The 19,520-nt window shown below is 37.6% G+C and overlaps 1 protein-coding gene across 1 annotated transcript in view; it reads right to left on the bottom strand.

Moving 5' to 3' along the window:
* Nucleotides 1-441: 441 nt before the first annotated feature.
* MUC6 (mucin 6, oligomeric mucus/gel-forming) overlaps nt 442-19,520 on the bottom strand; it is a 44,268-nt gene continuing 25,189 nt past the window's right edge. The window contains exons 10-34 of the mRNA XM_088058059.1: nt 18,733-18,855; nt 17,962-18,082; nt 17,512-17,650; nt 17,234-17,338; nt 16,833-16,905; nt 16,416-16,553; nt 15,385-15,546; nt 14,755-14,849; nt 13,979-14,111; nt 13,084-13,333; nt 11,888-11,940; nt 11,656-11,765; nt 10,753-10,904; nt 9,843-9,984; nt 9,266-9,376; nt 8,734-8,919; nt 8,066-8,305; nt 7,478-7,634; nt 6,585-6,728; nt 6,013-6,075; nt 5,131-5,178; nt 3,659-3,835; nt 2,319-2,597; nt 1,252-1,485; nt 442-560 (exon numbers count right to left, since the gene is read on the bottom strand). Of these exons, the coding sequence (XP_087914185.1) occupies nt 442-560; nt 1,252-1,485; nt 2,319-2,597; nt 3,659-3,835; nt 5,131-5,178; nt 6,013-6,075; nt 6,585-6,728; nt 7,478-7,634; nt 8,066-8,305; nt 8,734-8,919; nt 9,266-9,376; nt 9,843-9,984; nt 10,753-10,904; nt 11,656-11,765; nt 11,888-11,940; nt 13,084-13,333; nt 13,979-14,111; nt 14,755-14,849; nt 15,385-15,546; nt 16,416-16,553; nt 16,833-16,905; nt 17,234-17,338; nt 17,512-17,650; nt 17,962-18,082; nt 18,733-18,855 (3,554 nt within the window). The remainder of the gene's footprint in view (nt 561-1,251; nt 1,486-2,318; nt 2,598-3,658; nt 3,836-5,130; nt 5,179-6,012; nt 6,076-6,584; nt 6,729-7,477; nt 7,635-8,065; nt 8,306-8,733; nt 8,920-9,265; nt 9,377-9,842; nt 9,985-10,752; nt 10,905-11,655; nt 11,766-11,887; nt 11,941-13,083; nt 13,334-13,978; nt 14,112-14,754; nt 14,850-15,384; nt 15,547-16,415; nt 16,554-16,832; nt 16,906-17,233; nt 17,339-17,511; nt 17,651-17,961; nt 18,083-18,732; nt 18,856-19,520) is intronic.

Raw genomic sequence — 19,520 nt, 5'->3', positions numbered from 1 at the left:
GGCCGTGGTCTTGTGTGTTGTCAGATGTGGCACAATGTGTGGCACAGTTGAGTGTTCATGGGTGAAGGCTGTCAGGAGGAAAGTACAGGTCAGTTTCATGTTGCTGGCTTATGGGAAGTTTGGTGTTTTTGGCTCTTCTGTTTTTGAGGTCTTGTGGTCAGTTATAGGCCAGGATGGGAGACCTAGTTCCTATTACATTTGGTTGGTTTTGAGTTTTCTGTTTTTCATTTAATAAAGGTGTCCATTATCCTAAATATGTTCCATCCTTTCCTGCTTCTCTTTTGGAAGTGCTTGCTGTTGACCATTTTGAAAATAGACCTCTAGCAATTTATCTCATCTCATTCTTCCCAGAACAGTTGAGTGGGGAAGAGGTATCACTTGTTTATTGGTAGTTTAAACTTGGCTTAGTTCAGACTCCTGTGGGAGAGACCCAAGGGAGCCTCATGGCTCTTGAAGGGATACGGATGTGTTGGCCAGGGATAACTTATCTCTTTCATGACCAGAGCACTCACCTGTTACTACTTTAGTAGTTGGTGTCTTAGCTCTGGTTGGCTCCCTTGCTACAAAGAAAGGGATGAGAGAAAAGAATGATTGAGTCTTGGGAAGGATTCTAGGCAAAGCCTGTTTTGGCATCTCCCCAAAGGAGGATCACTAAGCCAACACTGGCACATGAGTTGAAAGAACTTTAGCCTGCAGTTGAGTGTACACTTTCTTGCCCACCCTCCACTGGTGACTTTTGTACTCAGGGTCAGCATTTGTCCATGAGGTCATATTTGTTGAACTGCACTTTTCATGGGTGTGCCAGGGCTTAGGCATCCTTTGGCTGGAGATAATGCCTTGAGTTATGCCTCTCACTCAAAACTGTCCTGAGCTGTAAACTGGAGATGTGTTTCCAGTTTCCCTGCTTTTTGTTCACCCCTGCCCCACTGTGCATTCTCAGGGCAGCACTGTAAGAAGAGGGAGGTATTTTAGCCTGTGTCTGGTAGCTGTAGAGCAGGAGCTCATGGATGCCTGAACCCTCACAGAGGCCTATGCCCCAGAGCCAAAGCCCTGAAATCACAGGGAGGAGGATACAATCAGGGTCATGTGTGGGTCAAGCCTGCTGGACTTGCTGGTGTCCCATGGCAATAGCAGGGAGAACTGAGAATGAGTACCAAAACTGAGGCCTTTGTGGGACGTGCTGCTTAGGAGAGAAGGGTGGGAGCTGGAAGAAGCAGGTAGAACAGCAGGAAGGGCAGGAGGGAGCCTTACCAGGATATGATGTTTTGAGCGGGGTTGAGGAGAGGGAAGAAGCAGATGAAGTGGAGGTGACAGACAAAGAGCTGGAGCTTGGAAATGTCCTTGTCAGCGGGACTTCTGGGCTGGTGGCAGGGCCAGTCTCTCCTGGGACAGAGGTGCTTCTGGTGGATGGGGCAGGGGTGGTCTGTGTCTGTGTGACGAGGTGCTGCACAGGCTGTGTCAACGTTGGTCTTATGTGGGTGACAACTACAGAGAGAAAAGCACAAGTTGATTGAGGGTGGGTCTGAAGGGTGCCTCTGACAATTTGACACTCCCTGCCTTTTTCTGAAGCTCCTGAGGAAAGAAGAGCCTTGTTTCCCTTCCCAGGCATTCCAAACTGGGCAAGACCATCATCTGGAAAAGCTAGGGTAAGTGAAGCAGAGTCTTAGGCTAAGGACATCTCTCTAGTCCCTTTTACTCACCTTCTGGGTAGTGCAGAGTGGTTGCTTCTGTTCCTTCACTCTCTGTGATGAAAGAATGAATATTAGTAATGGTTGGGAGCTGGTAAGGTTCCTAGAGGAAGCTGTAATTGCTTGCACAAAAAGACCTAGATGTATGCACCCCAAAAGTACTTTGTGAGACACCTGGATTTGGGAAAGAGTGTACAGCTGCCCTCCCACTACAGTAGACTTTGCTCCACACAATGTCCCAGCCTGTCAGTTGCTAGTGTAGTAATTCATATTGCCATACAGCCTCAGAGGAGACCAACCTTGTTTGTATATTGAGTGTCAGACATTCAAAAAGGTTAGTATTTTTTGGGGGGGGTATTTCTTACAATGGGTAGGGGGAATACATAGTCTGGTCTGTGAGTTTTCAAGAATTTGCTTTGAAGCACAGAGAGATTTTGTCTAAATTTGGGGGAAGTGTTGGAAGAGAAATGTTAGCTTTAACAACATATTTGGATGTCAGATGCTTGCTTTGCAATGTTAAGACCACTAGTAGTAAGAATGCTTGGGTTGGTTTTTTTTCATAAGGGGTATATTGACATATGTCTTGTGAGTGATGGCTTCACCTGACAGATATAAGAAAGTGCTATTTACCTGCTGTTGTTAGTTTAGGCTGGCTGAAAGTTGTGCTCTGAGTTGTGGTTTGAGTAGACATTGAGGAGGCTGCCGTTTCCTTTTTGGTGGTGGTCTTGAAGGGAGGTGAGGTGACCCCTACTCGTTCTGTCTCTGTTGAAGCAGCAGTTGACGAGGCAGAAGGTGATGAGGGAACAGACTTTGGTGTAGTGGCTATGGTTCTTTTCATTGAGGTAGTTATGGAAGGGGTAGTGATGGTTGTAGTCATGTTTGGTGTGGTAAAAATTGATGTTGTATGTTCTTTTGGAGTAAAGGTAAAAATATAATGTAAGTAACCAATTAATAGAAAAATTAAAACCAAATAAATTCTAAATAAGTTATTAATATTTTGATATTTTTATTTTTTAAAATATTTTCAGTATGACTGTTGTATTCATGTTCTCACAAGCTTACCAAATATTTCTATACTTATATTTGTTTTCTATTGTCTCATGTCTGTCTTTGTTCTGATTTTGTGTATTTTCCTGTATTAGATTTGTTTAATATAATTTTTATAAGTAGTTAGCTTTGTTGTCACTTTGGCTAAAGTCTGTATGGGCTTTGTCCTTTGGCTTTTGTTATGTTCTGAATCAGCCACACCTGCAGCTTTCTGCAATTTATACTGAAAAGCTAAATAACATCATACTATAGACTCTCTTTGCCTCAGTGCACAAATCATCTGTCACAATGTCAGTTTTCATGTGTTTGACTCCTTTGGGACCTATTTTTACCTCTGCTTTCCCTGACAATCACGGTCCAAGATGGTTTATTAGTTGAAGTGCACGTTGGTATGAGGCTAAACAAGGCTCCACAAGCCACAGAATCAGAGAGTAATTTATTCTGGCAGAGTCATTGTCCAGAGAACAGGACTTGAGAAGCCTAGACAAAGCTGCTATACTGATACCTGTGTGATTCTGCTCTGGGGCTTGCTTAATTATTCAGTCAATAGATTGGGTGCTCCTTGAACTCCATAAATGAACCAGTGGAAAAGAGGCTGAAGCTGAGCTAATAAACCCAACTGGAGCTGGGCTTGCTCAGTGCTTGTAGAACTTCTAATTGTGTTTCTCAGATGAGTCACTTTTTGGTTGCATTTTTAACCTAATGCCTACATCCTTTATATTTTCATGCACTTTCAATCTCCACTTCTGAGCATTTCTTGTTTACAAACTCCTTTCTGGAAGCCTGCTTTGCCTGCTTCATGATTTGGAGTCTAATGCTTGGATGTTGTATGAATTTGAAATGCATTCCTAGGAATGGTATCTCAACAATGTACAGCAATTTTAGCATAATTTATTTTAGACAATAACACTAAAAGAACCTACCAGTTGTTGACTTTATTGTGACAAGAGGTTGTGAGGGTGAAGTTCTTGGAACTGTAATTTTTGCAGTTATTGTTGGATTTGTAGTCTCAGGTGATACAGCTGTTGCAGAAGTACTAGGTACTGTTGGTAAGGTGCTTGTGGTAGAGCTCCTTGTTACTTTAGGCTGCACTGTTGTTACTGAGAGAAAAAAAATCAAAACGAAAAGATAAGAAATAGTCCTCAATAATCTATTGATAACATATCTATAGAAATGGAATTTTTCTGAAGTGAAACCAGTGTTTTTATAGCTATTAGCAGTAGCTACTATCAAAACCCATTACCTTTTAGATTAACCCTTGAAGAGCCGGTATCCATTGCTTCCTTTGCTATTATGTGCAGTGAATACATTAGACAGATATTCTTGGAGATACTTTATACCTTTTTCTTCACTTTAAAGTGAATTTGGCATAAATACTTGTTCAAATCAGCAGAGATGGAACGATATTCCAATCTTATATCCAATAATATCCATAATTTCATTATTTACACAACCCACAGTTCAAAGTTTTCCAACACCATCTGTCTTCAGGGAAATTAATGGAATTTCTAACAAATTTAAGATCATCATGTGTAGACTCCTTTCCTGTATCAGGCAATAGGGATTTTGTACAGTCAGTCACACATTTCCATCAAGACTTTTTTCAATTGTTGAAGTGTTATATGGCCAATCCGTAGTAAGAGAGGACATAAATTGTTGTGAGATCCTTTTCATCATAGAATGACTTGGGTTGGCACAAACCATTAAAGATAATCTAATCCACTCCATCTGCAATGAGTGGGGATATCTTCAACTAGATCAGGTTGCTCAAAGGCCTCTCCAGCCTGAACTGAATGCTCCCAGGTAAAGGGATTCAACAGTCTCTCCAGACAACATCTTCCAGTGTTTTGCCAGCCTCATCATAAACAATTTCTTCCCTATATCTAGTCTGAATATACTCTCTTCTGATTTAAAACCATTACCCCTTGTTCCATCACAACAGGCCCTACTTAAAAAGTCTGTCCCCATCTTTCTTATAAGCTCCATCTGTATTGAAAAGCCACTAAGATGTCTCCATGAAGCCTTCTCCTCCCCAGGCTGAACAACCCCAGATCTCAGAATTTTCTCACAGGAGATGTGTTCCATCCCTGTGGTAATTTTTGTGGCCCTCCTCTGTCTTTCTTGAATTAAAGACTGCAGAGCTGGATAAAGCATTCCAGGTGGGCTCTCATCAGAGCAGAGGAGCACAGTGCCCTCCCTTGACCTGCTGGCCACACAGCTTTTGATGCAGCCCAGGATATTATGGTACCAGGGTATTTTTCATCATTTCACCTCATGCATGTGCAACTGATAATGCTGCTATATCACACAGAAAAGGGCATTACTGATGTCATAAATATATCAGGACATAATATCAGTGTGTAAGTTACACGGTTGGTCAACTGTGTAAACTAACCTGGTGAAGGTGAAGATGGTTCCGGTGCGGTGGTAACATTTACTTGTCCTATTACATAAAGGCAAAACAGGTTAAATTTGTGAATAGGAGCATATTAAAATATCCCAGATAAGGCAGATCTCATTGGATTGGATTCCAAGAATTGGGCTAATTAACGAGGTATTCCTGAAATTATTTAATGTTACATATTTCAAACATGTAATATTTGAAAAATATAATAAAAAATTCAGTGGTCAAATTCACATCAAAGGACTTAATTACAAATAAATCAATACATCTCATTATTATAATGAACATCAATAAGTTTTTCCCATTTTTATTATGACTTTTATGGCTAAGGGCCCCTCAGTTTTCAGGGATAGTGGACCATGGTTTTGTATGTAACGGAGATCACTAGCTGAGATCCTGGTTACACAAGACAGAATTTTCTAATAAGCACTTTGTTCTTACGGATTTTTTTACATCTGCATGAAAATTCAACCTGTCAAGCTAGAGTCTATCCAAAACATTATTCAATAAGATAAGGTTTCATGGAAATAAGACATATGGTAATAAATCTCAAGTTAATTAAAAAAAAAATCTCTAAAAAGATATTTACTGAGTCCAGTAGCTAAATCTACTCTTCTGCTACATGTTCCCTTTTCCTGTGAAATGTGTTGAATACCTCTGAGACTCACAGCTCTGCTGAGCCTATGCCTAACACAGACTAGAACACCAATACTTTATTTTACAAGCAGTATAGTAATGGGTTTATTTTGAAAGGAAGTTATGTTTAGATGAATACTCATTTATGGAGAGATACTAGAAAAATAACTTCTGTGAGTCTGTGCAAATGTTGTAGTATGGTTTTCAAGTTACTGTGGAAAAAGAAATGCTGCTTACCACATGGCATGCACCTTTCCTCTTCATGGTCAAAGTATTCATCATGAGAGCAGTTGTAACAGCCTGAAGAAAGTGGAAGAGAAGTCTGTTTTACATTTCTCATTTACACTATTTATAATTGAATATATTATATTTATGTTATTAAAAATAGTATAAATTGCAACATCATCTATTCAGGTAAGTATTTACAATGTTATCCTCTGAACAAGGTTTTTTCTATGTAGGAATTTGTTTGATTTCCTCAGGTATGTCCATTTGTTTAATAAAAATATTAATTGCTCTCTCCACATGTTTTCTTTCCTAAGTACAGTTCACTCTTTTGATTTGGTGCAAGTCAGAATTTCTCTTCCAGACAGGCTGAGCTTGATATAAAGCTAAAAATATAGCACATCTACTGAGTTCATTATGTATTCTACTAGTATGAAAAAGATCATCAAAATGTCTTCAAAAATAACATCAATTAGATTACAATTATTTAACTGTGGTATGAGTGATTTAAAAAAAAAACAACAAAACAACACTGAAAACAATTATGTTACTGTTTCCTGGTTTACAGTAGTAGAGGTTATTACCTTCAATATTGACATATTTGAAGTTTTGATTTGGACAGTTACAAGGCCTGTAGTGCCAGGTGCATTTGTCATTGTTGTAGCCATAGGAAAAAGCGTCATCAATGCCTGTTCTTTTATGAGAATTGTAATACTCACAATAGACAGCTAAAAAAAGGACAAGCAAGAGAAAAGTCAGTTTGGTGGGTTTTTTTTTAATTGATGGCATATTTTCAAAGTACTAGGAGGAAGACAAAATTAATTAACAGTTGGAATAAAAAAAACTTCACTGAAGTGCTTAGATTCTGATGTAAATATATATGTTAACCCACAGAAGTCAGTTTCTTTTTTGCAAGTACAGTATGCAGGCATTTCCCCAACTATTCATACACAATATATTGAAATGTGGAAAGAAAATGATCAAAAATAAACACTAACATTGATTTATAGCATGTTCTTCCTCTTTTTTCCTCTATATGTGTTTTGGAACAGCTTAATGTCATTTTCCTGTTTTACACTGTTCCAGCCAACACAGCTGTCTTCATTCCCTTGACATCCACACAGAAGGTGATTTCATCATAGCTCAAATGAAACATTTTTTTACAATTTCATGCTTTCTCTGCTGGCAAACTCACAGTACACTATACAGTGATAGCAGAAGAAACAATCTGCTTTCTGTGACCACATTATTTTCTCTCTCATTACTCCATGGTAAAAAGAGTTAAAATATTTTTGTTAATTTAGCAGAAAAGTATAGATTTCAAAACCTAGCTGACTGAGGTCAACTCTGCCCACAGAGAAATTGCAAACTTTGAGGTGGTTATTAATAAGTTTCCTATGTTGCCAAATACTGACAATAAAAATCTCTTAAACCTCTTAATCTCTTAAACTCTTAAGGAGAGTTTAAGGAAACTCACGACAGAAGTCGGGGGTCCTCCAGTCAATGCAGATGCCTTTTTCCAAGCATGCCATGGCATAGACTGCGATGGCATCACACATGCACTGACAGTCCCCTCCAATGTCACACCCACAGGAGTCTCGGACACAGGCCTCATAGTAGGGCATCCGATTCACCTGTGTGGCAAAAGGACAGGATTCATTTTCCAACGTTATTTTCTGTTTATTATACTCTATGTATATGCATAGCCACTTCAGCAATATCCACATTTCTCAACGGTTTTCGCCTCCTGAAAATGCATTGATCAATATCAAGCATCATGAACAGACTGATAAATTCCTGATTCTTAAGTCTTCATTCTTTTCTCACTCTTGTAGTTTTAATTAATCAGTTAATACCATACTTAGCTTTTATGTTCACAAAAGGGCTGGCAAAGTGCAAATTAAAAGAAAAAAAAAAGAAAATTAACATAAATGTGAGCCATAAAAATTTTTTAAATGTATTTTATTGACATGTTTTGCCAAATAGAAAATCACCAGTTGGAGCGTGAGCATTTGGAAGAATACAGATTACTCTGTATATAAAAAACCAGCAAATACATTCTTACCTTATTGTGACAGGCAGAAAAAACGTGGCTGTTGATGATGGAACATGTCTTCTCTGCCCATGCTTTACGATAAGGGTTCTTGCTACAGGGGTCCACTACAAAGTATACATCACCGCAGAGAGGATTCTCTTTCCAAGAGTTGACAAATTCCAGCTCGTTTGATGCCACGTACTTGCTTCGAGTTTCAAAGTCATCCTTCATGTTGCCATTATAGTTCCCACACAAACCACAGATTGTTTCCTAGATTCAATGAAAGCACCAATATCAGTTCAGCAAGTTAAATTCTCACCTTCCCTTTTGATTACTGACAGCTTCCTGTGCTTTAGGAGTGAATGTCATCTACAAATATTCTCTCATAACATACTTGTGCATGGGCTTCTCCTCTAAACTGTAAACTGTCATCATTTAGAGATCAAATTTAAAAGTGCAGTTGCATAAATCACAAGCACTTAGCTCAAAAATTTTCTGAATGCAGTACAGAAATCCCTTAAAAAGTTAAAAGTTAGCCTCTTGTGAAGATCTCTGCTGTTTTGGAGATAATGATAAAAATGAATTGCTAGTAGAATTTCTGGAAAACCTTTGCCATTACAGAGAATCAAGGCAACTGTAATCAAATGTGCAGTTCAATCTGAATGGAGGGACACTTTAAGGAAATTATTCTGCAATACCTGTGTTTCTCTGGAGATCTTGATGAAGAAGTTCATGTGCTTATTCCAAATAAGGGTCATGTTGTATTTTCCTGGGATAATGATATCAAACATCAGGTGAAGTGCGTTCTTTTTCACTTTGTACTGCACACCAGGATTTTCCCCAGAAATAGCGAAGGTTTCATCTCTCAGTATGATTGTCAGATTCTGGAAGAAAAAGTTAGAACTTATCAAGTTTCAGTGTTTTCCATGCTGAAGTTCTGATACTGCAGTGATACTGCAGCTGGAAAACAGGATTTTTTGATTGAGCAATTCACCATGGAGTAAACTTCAAAATTTCCTGTCTTCTACACAGACGAGATTCTCAGAGAATGAAACACAACATGAGAATTAAAAAACAAACAAAAAACTATGGCATTTCCTATTAAAACCAAGGCTCTAGGTTTAGCACATCATTTCATTTACAAGACCTTTCTGCGTAAAGGTTCCAAAAATTAAGAAAACCTGGTCTTAAAATCTGTTTAGCTGGATAATGGCAGAAAGAAGAGCTTACCCCAAGGTAAATGCTGATGGATCTGGAGCATGTAACTCCTGATTTCCCACAGATGACATTCTCAGTAACAATTTTGAAAGAGGAAATGGGTCTGTTAACACTGCAGCCATCCTAAAAAACCCAAAACAAACCACAGGAAGCAGAAAGGCTCAACAGACTGTGCCTGAAGTCTTCCAACTTAAAACACAAAAGTATAAGAAAATACAGGATGCTTAAAACGTCATGAGTAATTCTGTTTTGGGAGGGGATGACCTCTGCTCTTCTGGTCAAACTAAAGTAATGTCTCTAAAAGATTTATTTGTCTGGTACATAATACAGTGACTATTTAAATATATTATTTTTAAAAATCTAAAATTGGTTATCATTGCATGAAAATTATGGGGTTTTTTATTTGTAAAATATTTTCATTCTAAATATTGAAATAAACATAATCTATAAAAACTCAATAAGTGGTTATAAAGATTCAAAGTGCTGTATTGTTTATTGATGCATCCTAGCATATTTTTATTAGAATCTTAAATCCAGCTATTTCTTGATGTTGAAATGCTGCTGAAATAACCAGGAGGAAGCAGCTTACCATAGCTAATATGTATTCACAGTTGCCATCAAACACAAAACGCTGTCCATCAAAGGTGGTGATGTGGCCTTCTCCATACAGATTACAGGTGGAGGAACACCTTGTTTTCTGAACGCATTTCCATTTGCCTTTTGTGCAAGTGCTGGGAGTGAGAAGAGAAAGAAACCACATTCAGATTTCAAAGAAAGAAATGCCATCTTCACCTGCTTGTTTTTATATACATCCACTTTTATCGACAGCATGTTCAATTAATTGACTTATGTACACTGAGACCAAATTACATTTAATATAAAAACCATTATTAAAATTTATGGACTGCCTAGAAAATGAATTAATAATAAAGAAGAAAACTTAAATAATTTTTGTGCTTTTTCATGAAATAAACGGTATATAAAACCCATTTATTTTTGCTCTTAATGAGATCGGGAGTCACTGCTCTGTGTAGTTTAGGGGGTGTTTTTTGTTTTTAGTAATAGATTATTAACTAGAAAGGGAATAAAATACTTTGAGAATACTGCTAAAGAGTTAAAAATATTTTTGAGGGTGGTTGCTTTTATCTGCAGAAAAGAAGAAAGATTTTGCCATAATCTTTATTTAAGCAGAGTTGTTGATAATACTTGACTTTATATCATTTACAATCACGTATCATTTACAGGCCCTACTGGATGCCTTTATTCCTGAACATACGTAAGGCAGAAATTACTCCTGAAGCTGGTACAATGACTCTTATCCATGCATATATTACCAAATGCTAAGTTTCTCTCTCTCTTAATCCCTGTACTCTGTCATGGTATTTCTTCCTTACAGCTCTTGCCATTTCCTACACTCCAGTCAGCTAAACACTTATTTTTATGTGTTTGTACACTTCAGTGAAACAGAGGATCTGCAATAAAAACCCTTTGATTCTTACCAGATCTCACATTCAGTCTGGATTTGTTCACCTCTTTCATAAGCAAGGCCACCATATTCACATGGACATTCCTCAGCTGGCACACACTTGCCATCGAGATTTTCAAAGAGGCCATCAGCACAGACACAGCCTGATTCACACTTTGTGGGTATCTGGGAAAGACCAACAGATTGCAAAAAAAAAAAAGAAAATAATGTAAGATGCATTTAATCCTGGATGTGAACGGTGTCAGGATTGAACCTGTGCTAAGTTCTGTTTGGGTTTGATTTTAGTTTTGTGATGTTCCTTGTGTTAACACGCTGTCAGCTGAACTAGTTTCACTGAAGCTGTAAGATGTACTTGAGGTCTGAGATACTAAACATACCTGAACGCTCTGAAAAATTTATCTTACATCACTACCACTCTTTCAGAAACAGTGCAACAGAAAATTCTTAATCTCAAGGAAGCTTATTACAATTCTTCCAATTAGTCTGTTTCCTTAATATAAGAAAACCCTTATCAGGACAGCCCGGATCTTCACCTAGCCCAGGTGTCCTGCATTCTGTGATCAACAGCAGCAGAGAGTTGATAAAAAATAGATCAGGAAGCATAAATCTCATATTTCCATTGACATGGAGTCACAGTTTATGGAGTACCTGAGCCAGAGATTATAGCCATGTAGATAAAAATCCTCAATGGATTTTTATTCTAATAGAATTTAATTAATTAATGCAATTATTTTCTTTAATCACTTCTTAAATATATGTACAATTTTTGTGTCCACAGCCTGATATTTAACTGCATCATGTAAGATAAAACAATTTTTTTTTATTTCATTAGAAGCAATGTAGTCTAGTTCTAAGTAACAACTAGAACATTCTACCTCTCTGAAAAGGATAAATATCCCAGAGCTGTGAAACTCACACAGTCAATTCCAGTAGCCAGCATCTGACAGGTAGGGGCACATGCAGCTCCATACTTGTTTTCCAAATTGTCAGAACATGATATATATTTCTTAGGAGCTTTGCAGTTTTCTAGGAAAAAGGAAGAAAAATGAACATTGAGGGGAAATTAACATAGAAGAGAACAGTGAAGTAGTAATTTTACAACATAAAGGACAAAAAATGTTTCTAAGTAAACAATATCAGACGCATACCTGCAGGATTTTGAGGTTTGCCTGTGCAACTTAGCCTCCCATTAACACAGTAGCTAGGGAGAAAAAGAAAAATCAATGAAAATCTCTTCTAAGAAAGAAATTTTGATTTTTTGCAAAATGTTTTATTAAAAATGTTTCACTCATGTTACTACCTCCTTCCCATCCTTTGAAGTGGAATATGAGTCTCTTCACTTTTTGTATTATACATTACCATCAGTTTGGAAAGTGAATAGTAGCTTATTATTATCACTATTATCACTACTAGGCAATTGTCACTATGAGGATGGTCTATCAAGTCATTCCAGAAGTTTGTATATAGCTAAGTGATATTGACAAAATCTCCTAATAAGAATAATCATATCTCAGCTATTATTTTCTATTTTTTCTCAGTAATATTTTGAAGCTGAAGGTAAGTCAATGCTTTCAGTTGATTTAAGAATACTTTTAGTTTAGAAAAGGGCAAAAAAGAAGTCTTGAAAAATAAATTTATGCTATTAAAAATAAAGGAGACTGTACTGGTTTGGGCTGGAATGGAGTTAATTTTCTTTGTAGCAGCTCAGTAGTGCTATGTTTTGGATTTGTGACCAAAACATTGTAGATAACACAGTGCTGTTTTAGCTGGTGCTGAGCAGTGTCCCAGCATTCTTGCTCCTCAGGCTGCCCTGCCAGGGAGGAGGCTGAGAAAAAAAAATATTTTAATTCTAAGTGAAAGCTGGGAGGAGACACAGCCAGGACAGCTGACCCATTGACCAAAGAAAGATTCCATACTATACCACACCAAGCTCAGCAATAAAAGCTCAGGTAAAGGAGGAAGAAGGAGAGATGTTCAGAGTTCTAGCACTCATTTTCCCAACCAACCATTATGCATGGCAAATTCATGCTTTCCTGGAAATTTCTGAACGGCTGCCTGCTGACAGGAAGTTCTGAATAAATTCCTTACTTAGATTTGATTGTTCATGCTACTTTGCTTATTAAATAAACTATTTGCTTATTATTAATAAAGAAATTTAGTAAACTGCCTATATCTCTACCTATAAGGTTTCTTGCTGATGTCCTTCTGATTCTCTTCCACATCCTGCTGGAGTAAGTGGCTGTGTGGTGCTTATCTGCTTACTGTCAAGTTGACCTTTGACAGAGACATGAAGACCCCTCACGTCCGTTTTCAGTTTGTTCACCTTTAAACTTGACACACTTACCAGGTAATCCCACCAGTCATTGTTGACTGGTCAGGCAGAATGTACTTTCTGTCCTCTAAGTAGCAGGGACAATGAGATTTACGAACACACTCATTCTTGTGGTTCAGGTACATTCCTTTAGGACACTGGCAGCCCTCAATAGGAATATCAGTTGGATGGCATTCCAGGGCTCGGTTGGAGAGTGAGAGGCATGTCCTGTCACATGCTTGAGTGTTGTAGCTGAATGTTTGATTTCCAGTGCAAGTAATGGCTATAAAACAAGACAAGAGTGTATGTTAAACTTCACTTACTGATCGTGTTCCTTGTGAAAGATAATGTCCTTTTGTTTAGGATGTGCTGCTTATTTTGTGTCAGCAGCTTCAATGTTTAATGCTTTCTGTTGCTTCTCTTCCTGTGGATGTGGAGCTCTAGCAAAACATGTTGCAGACCAAGACTTAACAGCCAACTATGCAGCTGTTCAGAAGTTTAATGCAGGCAAAATACCTTACAGCTTTTTTGTAATTCTTGGCATTTAACAATGCAAAAGGAAACTTAGCAGAAGTATCAATGTATTTTTGAGTAAAAGTGATACCTGCGCCTATATCTGAGGTGCAAAATAATAAAATAAAATCTGTAGTCAGTTTTCCCTAGCTCTTTCTCATTTTAAAGGATAGCTTTATTTTTCTGTCTATTCTATATCTCAATTATCAAGTCCTGGAAGCATCCACATGCTCACTTTAAAGCATATGAATAATCCTTTTCATATAGTCATATAATAACAACCCTCTTCAGACTGACAATAGAAGGGTATTCAACAGTTGAATATTTATTATCCACTTTCAGCTCTTCTTTCTGCTCCCTATTTCCTCATTACTCATCTGATGGCAGACTACTAAGAGTTGGTTCAGTTACTTACTGCAATTGTCCATACTGCTTCTCCAGTTCTCAAGGATTAAACCCATGGAACTGCATGCTCGTGCATACGATCCCAGAGCAGAACAAATATAAGGAAAGGTCTCTTCATAATTACAGGCTTGGTAGACACATCTCTGAAACCAAACACATAGAGAGTACTTTGTTACTGGGGACAAGACATTTGGAAGTGCTAAACCCTGGAGGTATTTGAAAGACTTGTAGACATGACATTTAGGAACATGGCATAGTGGTGGACTTGGTGTTGTTGTATTTATGGTTGGACTCAATGATCTCAAAAATCTTTTCCAACCAATATGATTCTATGCTGAATTACAGAACTAATTCACACAAGACACGTATTATTGCATAAATAAAACGGATGGAAAATATCTGAGTAACTGCACTGCTGATATAAATAAAATATACTTAGTATCCTAAAAAATGCCTTTGTTTATTTGCTGCCTCTTTAATATTAAAACTGTTTTGTGTAGATTGGCAAATATATTGAGCTCAATTATGCACAGGGTAAAATCAATACTTTGAACAGTTAAAGTTGTTGTCATGGACAGCAGCAGCATGAGCAAAAATATTTTCTGATTCACAGGAATGAGACTGGTGCCTGTGACCAAACAGACTTTCAGTGTGGTGGAGACAATTTTCAAAACCACACCTGTTCCTAGGCTTCTCTGCATTGCTGATTCAATGTGTGGGACACGTATGAGTCCCATCTGGTATATATTTGAATTCCCTCTGTACAACATCCATCATAAATATTACCTTGTAGTAAGGAATAGGGTTCACCACAGCATGGCATTTCTCAAACACTGTACCCTTCTTGGTCAGAATAGAGCAATGAGTCTCAGCAGATATTTCTAATGAAAGTAAACAACATTAAAAAGGAAAAGTTAGGGGGAAAACTTGGAAAGGAAATGTTAAAAATATTTGGTATTTTAGGTGAACTTTTGGCAATGATGCACTGAACAATAGGACAACTTCTTAGCTTTCAGACTCTATTCTTGGACAAACAGCTCAGTAGAGCTATTTTTACTTTTTCACCTTTCTTTTTTTAAGACCAATAACAACAGAGACTTGGGAAGACAAAACTTGAATTTCAGTCTCAGTACTGCTGAGCAAGCCTAAGACAACCGTGGACATTGCAGTTTCACTAGACAGATCAAACCCCTCTCATTCATCATCTCAATCCCAGATCTCTAGAACAGGATCTGATGAGCTTTCACTTGATATGTATTCTAGAAAGCAGAAATGCTTGTTGGTAACATAATTTGTGATGTTCAATCCTCTCAGTCTCAGTTTCTGTCCAGCTCTCTCGTTTCCCTGGTAGGGGCTTATGGAAGTGTCGGACAAAGCCAGCTGGAGAGATCAGTTACCACAGCATCATCTACTTACTGTTCAGTTGGCTCAAAGCGCAAGGGTCAGTCTCTCTCTCTAAGGCAGGATGGCAATTTCCTGCCCTCCAGGAATCTACAAACAGGGAGGCTGTCCCTTCAGTGATATCCATGCTAGTCATGAAGTCATCTGTAGTGTCTCCATTGTAATTGCCACACAAACCTGACAACATCAGAAATGCAAGGGATGGCGGAAGTTAAAGAACAGAATGGAAATTAAATGGCCTATGCTCCATTCTATAGTAAGAAAACTAATTCAAAAGCTCTGCACACAGTGTCAATGAATACTCAGGTCAAGTAGCCAGAGAATCTTGATTATGTACACATCCAGTCACTGAGCCTCTGCCTCCTCAAGTTAACAATGTCAGCCTCTAATCAATGACAAAATCATAGAGAAGTTTTTGGGTTTTTTTAGAAAATAAAGGTGGTTTTAAATAATGTAAAAGAGGAAGACCGTGGAACACTTTTGAAGTTGCAGGTTTTCTTACGTATATTAAATGCATAATGACAAAATATGCGTTTAGGCTTTTGTAAGCCGAAATTTTTTTGTAAAAGCCAAAGCTTCTCTGAAATTCCCCATAATCAGAATGCAAAATATGCTTGTGTGGCTAATGTTGCTGTGCAACAAACATCTCCATCTGGTGATTACCAGCTGAGAAGCTTTTAGACTCTTAGGCTTGTTGTGTTTACAGTGGTTGTGCACTTCATTCAAAGAACTGTGTGCTCCAAGATGCAGAAATCACACAGACTTATTTGTTGCTCCTTCATTGTGTAGTAAAGCTGTAGTAAAGCACATATTGAGAAAGGCACACATAAAATACAAAACAGCATCATATTATGCATGAAAAATGTGACACCTCTAGTTTCTTTGATTAATTTTAAAGTTACTAGCAAAAAATCAATTCAGTTTTCCAATGCATTTTTTTTTCTTTGAATCTAGAGAAGAAAATTGATTTCTTAAATCATTAATACTAAGTTTTCAAAATTATACTCCCTACATTTTCTCCTTTGCAAGGGGTCTTATTTAATTACCTAGTGTTCTGCCTCTGAATTGTGATCCAACTTTCACGTAGGCCTGGAATACAGGTGATGTTTGAACTGCAAGTTCCAGCCCAAAGTTTGTATGCATCTGAATGTACATGGAGGATTGTCTGAAAACGGTGATGTCTCCTGAAGGAACAAGCACATTTAAAAATAGAGATGCTGGTGATACTGCAAGGTAACGATTTTAACACATATCTAAATGTTCTAGCACTCTGTCTACAACTCTTCTCCCACACACAACTCTCCACAGAGGAACAGATGCAGAAGGAAAGACTTTAACCTTCCTCTAAAACCTCTGGTATTAGCAACTGAAAGACTGTGAAAGATGTTGGGTTGTGTAATGTGTAAAAACAGACATTAAATTTAATTTGGATATAACTTATATTCCCCTTTTTTTTTTTTTACCTGATCTATAAGGTAGCCGCTTAAGTTCATCATCATCAGTAAGGAGATCATTCTGAGAAATCACAATTTTGTCCTGTAAGAAGAGGGCATGGAACCAGAAGTAACTATCTTTACAGATGGTATTTATATGGTAAGTTAAGCAACTACATTGTTAATGATCTATGTAAAAGAAAAAAAAAATTCAAGCATTTTCTCACATTATAACATACTGCTTTTAGTTTTCAACCTTCCTGAATTGATGTAGCAACTGAGATCTTTGCTGTGTATACATGAGCAGAAACATATCTTCAGTATCTATCCTCCATAATTTTTAAGTACAAGCTACTAACAATGACTTTGTGCACTTATGTTGCTAATCTAGTGAGGAAATGCTGGATGGAACCTGTGGAGGTAATACCTACCTTTGCAGATTGGTAAACTATAGCACTAAGTGATGTCTCAGAATGAGAATAACCAGTCTTTTCATAAACAGCCATTAGGGTTCCATTGTGTGGCAGGCTGGAACTCTAGAGGGAAAGAGAAAAGAGAAGTAAAAAGAGAAGCATATATCAGTATAACAATGATTTGCAGAATAAATGTGTATCTTATTAAGTGCTCAGCTTGTGTTCCAATAGGAAACCAAAGACAGACTAAAACATAACCATTTGATATTCTCTGTTTCTAGACTGCAGGAAATTACCTTCATAAGAATGTAAGTGCAAACCCCATGGAATCTATACGGCCTCGAATCAAATGTGGTAACAAAGGAGCCTCCTTCCAGGGAACACCTTCCAGGACAGGGCAAGTCTTGGCAGTTCCACTGACCCATCACACATTTACTACAGAAAACAAGAAATTCTGTGTAAGGTTATTCTTTTCTTCACACTCTAAAAACTCAGCTACTTCCTAGTAATGAAATATGTAGTTTTAATCACTTTTCTCCTTATGTTTTCTATGCTTTGACTTTCTCTGTCTACATTTATCAGCTGAGGTTGCTCATCTTAATTCAAAGTTGCTGAACTCGTGTGGATTGCCAGTAAACTTTTCTGAATTGTGAAAAGTGCTGCCCTTTGAAAGGTTAGGCAAAACTTTCCAATTGTCTGGTGAAGACACTTTTCATTCTCTCATGGAACTACCTGTTGCTACTCACCAGGTCCTACACGCTGCTTTCATTGTCTCACCAGGAGCATATGTTTTCCCATTCAGTGTACATGGACACTGGCTAATGTGAACACATGTCCGATTCTTTGAGATGTCATCAAGAACAGTTCCTGCCAAAGAAGATAAACAAAACAATTTTCCCCATCCTCACTTACCACTACCGTTATTATGGCTTGAATGTTTTCTGAAATTAGCCTGATAATGCTATTCTTGCACAGGCAGTGCCCATATTCGGAGATGTAGCATGCAGGAAATTTTCTCCTAATTAAAATGAAACTGAATATTCACAAGTGACAACAGCTTTTGGCTACTTTGTCATATGAAAGCATAGTCAATTGTTCTATTTTGAAATGCAAATGATAGTAATAATCACAGTTTCCATAATTTTCTGTAATTGAATTATTTTAAAGGGAAATTATAAAATTCACATAATATTGCAGATATCCTCTGAGGTGTGCTGCCTTTTCCTGGTGCCTGATCAATGTATATTTAAGTAAAGAACTTTAAGCAGATGGCATATCATTATCCCATCACAAACCATGGCCTTGTGAGGAAAATGTATTCATAGCTCTGTTCTTGCAAAGAGTGACCAGCCATCTTTAAGACTACAGTTACTTTATGTTACCTGAGAAAGAGCAGTTCTAGCAGCACAATGCCCTGAAATGCACAGCTAGTTCATTATTAAGCAGTCCATTCCACTTGACTGGATATGTGCAAAAAAACATTTGTGTGATCCATTAAGAATATGATGAAACGATACCTTCTGGACAAAAGCAGCCATAGGTACAGTGACTGGAACAGCTGTACTCTGGGTTGGAACAGGTTTTAATACACGGTGAACCACATTCCTCATAGATTTGGTTCGCAGAACATTTTCCCACAGCTGCAACAAACAGTGGGAGTGCTAAGATTTTTAAAGTGTAAACATAGAAGGGTATTTCATCTACTACCTAGCAAGGAAAAGACCTGATTTCTGACACCAACATTCTTTTATCCTGCCTCAATACTAATTTCATCATCTGAGTATTCTTTGCTACCATCTTATATTCACTCTGTCTTTATTTTTTCATTTTTTTCCCCCAAAACTTGGAAACATTTTTTTCAGAAGCTTGCAGAATGGCAAACAGGCCAAACTGCAGCCTAATGAAGTATCACAAATCAGATTTTCTGTAGTACTTCAAGGTTTTACTTCCAATCAGTAATTGTAAATAAGAAGGTTGGGCATCTGAGGAAGGATTTTAAACTAAAATTCATCTTTGAATAAAAGGAGCTATGGCAATTATTAGCAAAAAGGTTCAAAGACTTCAGGGGCTATTTAAAAGTGCTCTCTCTTCACTGACTAATTTTCCAAGTACAGTAATAAGAAAACTGCTTAGAGCAAGCAGCCTCCTGTAGGAAGTTTGAGAAGTTAAACAGTTTTCACTTGGTCAATGTTAATCTGTTTTATTGCCACTGATCTAGACGTAGGAGCCGTGTTTTGAGCTTCCTTCTTCTTTGAGGTTTCCCTGCTCTCCTTTTTACAGCATTATCAAAGACCACTGTTCTTTG

Source organism: Pseudopodoces humilis, chromosome 7 (genome assembly GCF_049639895.1).
Source record: "Pseudopodoces humilis isolate 2021_Gansu_Grassland_sample_001 chromosome 7, ASM4963989v1, whole genome shotgun sequence".
Lineage (NCBI taxonomy): Eukaryota > Metazoa > Chordata > Aves > Passeriformes > Paridae > Pseudopodoces > Pseudopodoces humilis.
The sequence above is the reverse complement of the archived record's forward strand: the minus strand, read 5'-3'. Positions and strand labels throughout refer to the sequence as shown.